This window comes from Acipenser ruthenus, chromosome 3 (assembly GCF_902713425.1).
Source record: "Acipenser ruthenus chromosome 3, fAciRut3.2 maternal haplotype, whole genome shotgun sequence".
Lineage (NCBI taxonomy): Eukaryota > Metazoa > Chordata > Actinopteri > Acipenseriformes > Acipenseridae > Acipenser > Acipenser ruthenus.
The window spans coordinates 33,948,712-33,958,731 of record NC_081191.1 but is presented as its reverse complement, the minus strand read 5'-3'; the positions used below and the strand labels follow the sequence as shown (position 1 = coordinate 33,958,731).

Sequence of the window (10,020 nt, the reverse complement as noted above, 5' to 3'; positions counted from 1 at the left end):
TTACATTATCGCAGGTAACACAACAACTAAGTAAAACCTTGCCGACCTTCACTCTCTGAAAACCTAACTTAGGTAATATGTACTTCTTATCATTTTTTATTATAAACACATAGTTTTCCATTTACAGTTTTCTAGTATATCATCAACCAGGCCCACTTGCTGTTGCATTTCACTAATCCGACAGGATATATATATATTTTTTTTTTTCTCTCACCATTTCCATTAACAAAACTTTGTAATTAACGATCAATATTTATTTTCAACAAACCTACTATATTCCCACAGGACAAGATCAGTTAGTTATGTCAGATATGCCGTTACTCTTCCTCATTCACCCCGAGAGCTTCTGCTGCAGCGTGGTGTAATTCAAAGCGCCGGTGACTTTGGAGAAAGTCGCAGAACATGATAATATATCCTTCCAGATTTCCCAGGTCCTAGTACCCGCGTATAATCTTTACATTACAAACCATAATAGGGTTTGCGTGTGGCTTCTATATTAAAAACAAAACTAATCCATCCATCTGTATAAATATTGAAAATAATCCGCTTCAAATTATTTACACCCGTTTTATATTTTATTATTATTTTCATGTTGTATTATGTGTGTTGTAATATACTGTCAAAATCTACAGTGTGTGTGTATGTGTATATATATATATATATATATATATATATATATATATATATATATATATATATATATATATATATATATATATATATATAATACAACATGTTTATGTAGAGAAACGTGTTCAGTTCAGAATAATGTAATTTTAGAACATTACAGAAAAAAAAAAAAAAAGTTTACAGGAAACTTTATGAATACCTAGCATTGGGACCCAGCAGAGTTTCTCCCCGCTCTGTCTCCATCAAGGGCACTGAACAAAGGTTTCTGGGTAGTCTTGGAAAGATGGCTGCCTCCACACAGCGATTGCTGTCCTTCGTAAACATAAAAAATGTTAGGGTGATTCTGGCACCACTGAGAATCTCATCTGTCCCAGTTCATCGATATGGGGCCCAGGTTTCTGATACCGGAGAAAGAATTACTCATACGGGACAGGTAAATATTTTGTTTAAGTGTTATCTCAAAGCAAATTACAGCAATCGTCCCCTTCCATAGGTATGAGTCTAAGACATACAATACTAATACAGTAATACAAATATTAACTTTTTCAATGCATTGTATTTCAATGTATTAATCTATACACAAAATAAAGAGTAAAACTCGGAGATCTTGATCCTGCGTGTTCATTGTCAGTATTATAGATGGTCAGAGCATTAAAATACACGCGTTCGTTGACATTGGTGGTTTAAAAAACAAAACAAACAAAAAAAAAAAAACAGGTCTTAAAATGATAAATAACGGGTACCACAATCAATAGGCAACATCAACTGTACCCCTGTTAATGTACATCAACCAAGCCTGGAGTGACTAGAAAGAAGAGTGACATTGTGGAGATGAGGAAATGGCTGTACAGGGTAGTTATATTAGTGACGTATGTGCCATATAAGAACCTTTGTTAAAAATAAATAAATAAATAAATAAAGTAAAATGACACGGATACCAGTGTTAGTTAATTATGGTGTTTGATGTCAGTGATTGTGATGACGCCGGGACTAAGCTGCAGTGCTATTGCACACTCTGCAAATGGTGTGCAGCGGACTGGTTGCACGTCCACGCAGGCGCAGTGTTGCTAACTTTTCAGACCAGAAAGTCGCTGTCTTAAAGCAAAAGTCGCCAAACAATCATAGTGCATAGACACGACAACAACTACGCATAGTAACGCAGTGGTGTAGTCCTAAATCTAGACATACCGGTGTAGTATCAAATTCAATTCCCCATGAAAGGGGAATAGAAGTCGTATGTCTGCAGCCTTTTGTGTTTGGGAGTTTCCCTGCGTGTTTTTTTTTTTTTTTTTTTTTTTTTAGCTCAGTTTATTTTACTCGAGTAAATGATGTCGGCTTTTCCCCCGACATCATGCAAATGAATAGGAAAGGTGGGGGTTGATATGTAAATTAACTATGCGTAAAGTACTCGTGCTGTTTTTGAAGATTACTAGTGAAATTTTGTGAAAATGTGGTTTCCATGCGCAGAGAACTGGTACGTGAGTGAATCTAAGCTGCTGTAATAAAGCAAAATATCTAATGTGTAGTTGGGCTCCCGAGTGGCGCATCCAGTAAAAGCACTCGCTAGAGTGCAGGATGCGCTCTATAGCCTGGACGTCGCCGGTTCGAGTCCAGGCTATTCCACAGCCGACCGTGGACGGGAGCTCCGAGGGGGCAGCACTCAATTGGCCGAGCATCGTCCGGGGGGAGGGAAGGTTAGGTCGGTCAGGGTGTCCTCGGCTCAACGTGCACCAGCGACCCCTGTAGTCTGGCAGGGCGCCTGCGGGCTTGCCTGTAAGCTGCCCAGAGCTGGTAAGACAACGCTACAGCACGGTGAGTTCACAGTGTGTAAAGAAGCGGGCGGCTGATGCCACACGCTTTGGAGGACAGCATGTGTTCATCTTCGCCCCTCCCGAGTCAGCGCAGGGGTGGTAGCGGTGAGCTGAGCCTAAAAATAATTGGGCATTTCAAACTGGGGAAAAAATAATAAAAACTGATTGGCAACGACTAAATTAAAAAATAAATAAATAAAATATCTAATGGGTTTTACTGCTCTTGCCCAAATTGTTTTTCAAATGTCATTAGTGGGGTGTCATGTCGTTATTATTGAATACTGTTTCAACTAATTTATCTCACGACTCATTAATTAAAAATGAACTCGGAGGTATAAAATGAAACTGACCAACAGGTATTGCAGATCACCATGGCTGAAAACCGTCGGAGACGTTATATATATTTCCCTTTCATTCAGACAATACAGCATATAGTGGATCAGGTGATGCTGCGTATACTACTACCCTGGCATAGAAACCCTACCCGTCCTGGTGGCTGACAGCTGTTGAGGAAGCATTCAACACCATGCTTGGTCAAATACGGGTAGTGGGCACTTGAAACAGAGGTGGCGGATACTGATGAAATGGCCTGAAGTGCAGCATTAGTTTGTTCCCAAAATTGCCACTGCCTGCTGTATCCTGTACAAACTTGTCAACAACAAAATTAGGTGTTCAGGAATCAGTGACTGCCTGTGAGACAGACAGGGAAGGTTACCAGTGTTGCCAAGTCTCACAAGAAAAAAAAGCGGCACTGCCTTTCAAAACAAGCCCAAAAAAGCAAACTGTTAGAGTATGGGTGTTTATGCAAATTACAACCTGAGACTATCAAAAAACAAGCCCAATCCTGCTTTATTATAAGTGGACTTAGCAACTGTGAAGGTTACTGCAGCCACCAGTTTCAGCTGGACAGCAGCGATCTGAGGAGGCTCGTGCTGTCAGAGATTCTCTCCTTTCTTTTCAGTTGTGTTGGATTTACTGTTGTGTTAAATATTAATGATGCAAACACAATCAATACATTCATTTGCAATTTTATTTGGTCAGTTCTGAGAGGGCATCAACAACTTGTTGGATGTTGTTGCACTGTTTTGGGCGATCGAGCTGGCTCATGACATCCAGTTCACCGACTATATTTATTAACGTGGAGGGCAGACACACGTTCTTTGGACATAGCTGGGATCAAAAAAAGGACGGGAATTAATTCAGTTAGACATTTAAAGCAGCTTCTTTGCTCTTGCCCCTGCAGCCCGGCCAAAGAATGCCTTATCCATCATCTAAGGGCTATGGCAGTTTAAAGTCATGGCATTTGGACTTTGCAAGAAAGGTTTTGGTAGTTTCAAATGTGTCATCATTACAACAAAGTCCCAAGTCCCATATGCAAGTTCATAACCCCTCAGCTCCAAGCTAGTGCCATTAGAAGCCCACATTTGTTACTTTTCCTCTAAATCCTCAGAGAATGCACAATTGAAGAAATAGCCCGTTTGGATAGAACTATGTGGTACTTTAACCTCACCAATGTTTGAATGCATGACAAATGCAACTTCAAAAATCCCAAATCCCTGGCTACCAACATATTTTGTTTGATTTTCTGCTGGTGTTAAAACAACATTTCTCGGCTTCCAGACATTTCAATCAGATTGTTACCGTCCTTCTCGCACTTCAGTTTGAAACATGATATGCTGGCAAGTTACAAGTTGTGTAACATTAACAGCTTTTTAAATTTTTTTTTTTTAGCAAACAGTGAACCAAATCTTGGTAAATCAAGCCCAGTATGTCTGTCAAATTAGTGATTTTACAAAGTTCATCATCAAATACATTGCTACATACCTAAAGTCAACCAAATGATATTACCTTTTAATAGACTATGCTGATTCGGAATACATGAGTGCACCACAGTTCTGACAAAGTTGGTTCCCATCTATAATAGTGCAGCAAAATTTATATTGAATGCAGATTACAGCCAGCACCACTGTACTCTATGAAACTTTTTAGGGTGGCTCAGTCTGGAGAATAGAAGGCTCTGTCATTTTTTTGTGTTTAGTCCATAAGGTGTATACTGGAAGTGCTCAAAGTTACTTTACATTAGAGACATTTAACTCTACCTATGCACTAAGATCAAGTGATGTGCCTACTTTTTTTCCTAAATTGAGATCTGACATGGGCCAATGTGCCTTTGTATATCAGGCATCTCATCTTTGGAACACATTTCCTTCAAACATAAAAACGTTCTCTTCATAATATCTTTTTAAACCACTCATATATATTTATTATAAATCTGACCAGGGTTGCAAATCCTGTAAATATTGACTATGACCATTAACTTGTTTTACTTTTTGCTTTTATTTGTATTAATGTTTTTATGATTGTTTGGAATTGTTTTGATCCTGTTTTGAATGATTTATTGATTTTAGAATTGTATTTCTTGCTGCCTTCTCTTGCCAGGACTCCCTTGTAAATGAGGTGTATATCTTAAGGGTTCTCTCCTGGTTAATGAAATACATTTCGAATAAATACATTTGAAATTTTAAAGCCAGATTATCCAAGCAAGCATACAATGGAAGTTACAATATCATGTTAAGCTCTCTACATTTCTTATTGTACACCATATTATAATAAAGTATATTTCAGCATGTTAAAGCTTTGCTTTGTGCTTGTATCTCAAAACATTTAATGTGACCCCTTTCCTGCAGTATATGCAAATCAAAGCACTGCCTTTTTTATATTTTAGGTTTATGACGTGAAAGATTACAGACGAGCCAGATTTGTTGAAAGACAAAAAGAGGTAAGCAATGTTTTTTTCATCCATTTGCCTATAACACAATTTATGATCTATTTTAAAAAAGTAATAGCCAAGGCTTTGAATTATTATTATTATTATCGTTTTTTGGCAGCATCCTCGCTAGTGCCCTGAGCTTTCTGATGGATATATTTTCATTTCATTCTTATTTATGGTCCTTGTGAGTATGACACAGAAAATATAACTAATAGTTTGTGTCCTGCACTAAAAAATAACACTTGATGCTGGAAAATAAAGGAAATGACCCTACTATTTAATCTAAATTTCATAGTTTTTAACTTGCAGACCGGAATATGACAATGTAATGGTGCTTTACAGAAGAGTGGCTTATACTGTACACTATATACATTTACATTAATTCTGAATTGCATTTAAGAAGCGAGTGGGGTCACAGTGCTGCTTGTATAACTGACAGCAGTTTTTAGGGTACTTGTCAGTTGAGGACGGCGAAGCGGAAAGCACCAATCTAAAGCACTGGAAGCTGTGCCTTTCAGCTGTCTTGATTGGTGCCTTGATGTCTGTTAGCATAACCTGTGAGGTTACTGGCAGTGTCATTCATTCAGACATTGCATTACTGTAAACGGTAACGCATCCATTGTGTGGACAGTTCCCTTGTCAGTCCGAAGCTGACGGGAGCAGTACATCATCTCATTGCTTATCTCACTTGATGAAAGGCTGTCACAGGCTTTTGGAGAATATGATCTGTTTTGATATACATTTTTCCCCCCACTGCTACCACCACAACACTTCACTTTGCTTTCAGAAGTATGTATAATGTTTGCTGCCAAGTTATCTAAATGGGCCTCACATTTATATAAAAAAATATTTTCATTTTTTTCTTTCAAAATGCACTCTAGTGTGACAGTCAGTTGTCACTGATCTACTGATGGGCAAAGTATATCTGTTCTGGCTGGACGTTTTTGTGAGTTTGAAGAAAAGCAGATGTGGAAGCCAGTCCTTATGGGCTATCAAGCACTTCCTCCCCAATTTGGAAACATTTCAGACCTGAACATGTTAATTGGTTTCGGTTTATATTCAGCCTTTATACCATAATTTTAGTCTCACAGAAGGCATTGGGATTATGGTAACCTCTGGTGCTTATCCACACTTGTATTCCTTGGTAGGTATTTGTTTAGTAATGCCATCTGTGTTGGATTAATATTTAAGATAGCTGTGAAAAACAAGTGTTTTCTTTAGGAACAGCCTTGATATAAAGCTTGCCTACCTCTGGCATGTAAGTTATCATGAGTTTTGTATCATTAGCTGTAGTCTGTGCTGGTAGTTATCTGTGAAATTTAGAAAACCTCCCAAATACTTTCCTGAACTTATTCTGTTGCTGTTAGCCTCCTCCACTGCAACAGAAACAGCTATGTGAATTAAGAAAAAAGTGAGATCAAACTGTGCTTTCAAGAAAATAGGATAGTTCTAGGAGGCAACATTTTAATGTTTCTGTAATTGCAGGTTAACGAGAACTTTGCAATAGACCTGGTTGCAGAAGAGCCTATCACAGAGGTGGAGAGCAGAGTGATCTCTTGTGATGGGGGAGGAGGAGCTCTGGGCCACCCCAGGGTCTATATTAATCTGGTAATGGCATTAACACTTTCTCTACAGACACAGGATTCACATTTTTAGTTATACATTTCAGATGTATACTGTGGTTGAAGAAATGCAATAAATAATAAAATACTACTTAAAGGGTGGCTGTAAATGTGTCCAGTTTGTGGTAAGGGAGAAAAAAAATAAATATATATTTTTTTGCAAAACAAGGAAACTTGTTACAACCACAATTTGTCTTTGTACATGAAAAACATTAGAAATGGCAGCATGCTAAATGTTTAGGAGATATGTAGCCCATTGATCAGTAGTGTCCTTTAGTTCAGTTAGGTGCTTGTTTTCCATAATGTAAAATAATAATTACTTGTTTTAAATATGGATACCAGTTCTGCTCATGGAGATGATAATTAAATAGAGAGCCCTTACATGCATTTATATTAGTGGTGCAATTGGCACCCTAATTTGTTATTCGATTATCGTATAGGCATTTAATCAACGATAATCGATGCATTGACGTTTTATTTTTCAAAATAATGAACAAACATTAGTTTGTTTTTTTTTTAACAGAAGATCTAATAACTAAAAACACTGTTGTGCATAATAGTTAAACAAAAAAGCACAACTTATATTCAAATTAGAACACTTCCGATTTATAAAAAATAAATACAAAAGGACTTGTTTTTAACAACTGAAAAGTACATGCGTGCGTCCGTATCAGATGTCCCTTTAACATTGTAATAACAATAAAAAATATTATATTTTAACAGAGGTCATTTCTATCTCAGCTATGGTTGTTCATTATTTTTAACATTTTATGTCCAAAAGCAAAGCAAAACATTTTAATTAATCTCAGAAATCCTGACTAATTTAACTATCGTACTAAATTCAGCTTCTTTTCATAGAATATTGCCATATAATCCAAACACCAACATGCTTTGAAACAAAAATTGGTAGATTTAATAGATTTAAAACAAAACAAAACAAAACTGCCCTATAATGTATCCTTATGCACTTTTTTTCTGTTCTTAGGATAAAGATACTAAAGTGGGAACATGTGGATATTGTGGTCTTCGTTTCAAACAGAAGCATCACCACTGAAGCAGGCTCTCGCATCTTCATATACCTGAGCTGATCTGAAAATAAATTATTTCAAATGAAATCTGTTTTGCTGTGTTATTTATCAAAAGAAATATATTCCATGGCTTGTCTGATAAATCCTACCGCTTAGATCAGTGGTGCACAACTCCGGTCCTGGAGGGCCGGTGTCCCTCCTGGTTTTTGTTCTATCCATACCCTAAATTAGTTAATTGGACCAACTGAGCTTCTAATAAGGTCCAATAAAGTAATTTAAGGTGCAGTTGGAATAAAAACCTGCAGGGACACCGGCCTTTCAGGACCGAGTTGTGCACCACTGGCTTAGATGTTAATTAACTTGCATAAACTGAAGCCTTGAGATGCCCTCTTTGTATTCTGCTCTCTGTACCCCTATATACACTGTATATGTCTTGTTTGTGGGGAACAAGGCAGCAGCTGTGGAGCAATTGGACCCTCAATCAAGTTTGCTGTGCCATCTATAATTTTTCAGAGGAATTTATGTTATTTACAGTAATGTTTTAGGCACTGACCTAAAAGCTGTGGAGCAATTGGACCCTCAATCAAGTTTGCTGTGCCATCTATAATTTTTCAGAGGAATTTATGTTATTTACAGTAATGTTTTAGGCACTGACCTAAAAGCTTTAAAAAATAAAATAATAATATAGTAAATGTTCATATTTTGATCAATTTATATATTTTTAAAGTTACATTTGCTGGGTTGGTTCTGGATTTATTGTGGTATATTGTATTTATTGCTACGATTAGTGACTGACCTAACCACCACATATGTGACAGGCTAAGAAAATTGGCTTAAATTAAGAGTGTTTGAGTTCTGAAATACAGAATCAAGGCAACTTGATTAACCAAAGTTACTAAAACTTTAATCCGATTCTTTGCTCAAGTATAACCTTCAAAGACATGGTTCTGAGTCCTGTTGTTCTAATAGTTATTTAGCTTTTATAATTTTTCTCTATTGCTAAATGGAAATGGCTGCCATCTTGCTAGCAGGCCTGTGTTTTGACATGTCTTTACATTTGATTTCGATTCCTCCCGACATGATAATTTCAAAATTAGAACAAGCTTTGAACCTTTGCAAAGATCTTAAAAAGGTAAGGGAGGGCTAAATAAATAATTATAAATAAAAATAAAAAAATAAATAATGACATTTGTTGCAATACAGTATATGTCTTTTAGCAGACTTCCTGAAAAAGAGTAATGATTGCTGAAATGTTGCCTGGCTGGTCTAAGTGTTGGATCTCCTTCCATGTGCCCAGGAGCGCTATTGATTCATTTAATTTCAAAAGCAATGAGAATCAATAGCCCTGCTTTGTGAAAGTAGATTTGAACTAGGTGGTATGGTATGTTTGTATAGAGATTGGACTGCACTGAAGGAATGTATTAATAAAGGATTCAATCTGACCCAAGTTTGTGTTATGGAGGTTTGCAGACAATTCATTGCTATATAAAAGTGCCCCCTTAAGGGAACTGCATCTCTCATTTAACCACATAATGTCCAGCACTTGATGCTTTTTTTCAAAACCTAATCTCTGCGCGAGTGGATCAAAGCAGTTAACTGAATCTCAGTTAGTTTCAATTTGAATGTCTGAGAGTCAATTAAATAAGGTTTGATTAAATCTGTCCAGGCACTTGAGAAGCAGTAAATGGGAAAATTTAATGGCTCAGGGCTAAGTAAGGGTTAATAGGGTGTCCATTGTGTCAGCTTTTTAATGTTTTGAATTTGGTAGCACTATGGAGTGTTGTACAGTGCGAATGCATGCTATTTAAGCCATGCAGCACCGAACCTATGGAATTCAACATTCACATTAGAATATTCATGAAGCAGTGACAGCCACCCCTCCCCCTCTCCTACTTTTTCTTCATCACCTTCTAGATGCAAACACATATACAATATGAATGCCATGAGGTGACAGGCTCCCTCTTGTCATGCTGAACAGCGCTTGATTCTTGAAAGGTTAATACACCAGTATTACAGGACTAATTTATTAGATGTGGTGAGATTCAAATTCCTTTCTTGAGCGATTGTTTAAATTTTAAAATGATAATGTCCAAACCAATTAAATTCCAGCTGATCATTCTACAAATGCACATGGCCCATAAAATATGCATAAAGGATCT

At 37.0% G+C, this 10,020-nt stretch overlaps 1 protein-coding gene across 1 annotated transcript; it reads left to right on the top strand.

Moving 5' to 3' along the window:
- The first annotated feature begins 872 nt into the window (after positions 1-872).
- Positions 873-7,948, top strand: ndufs6 (NADH:ubiquinone oxidoreductase subunit S6). The gene is made up of 4 exons (XM_033992391.3): positions 873-1,063; positions 5,167-5,220; positions 6,697-6,819; positions 7,819-7,948. Exons 1-4 carry the CDS (start codon positions 914-916, stop codon positions 7,885-7,887), a joined length of 396 nt encoding a protein of 131 aa, XP_033848282.2. The 5' UTR covers positions 873-913; the 3' UTR covers positions 7,888-7,948.
- Positions 7,949-10,020: the final 2,072 nt, after the last annotated feature.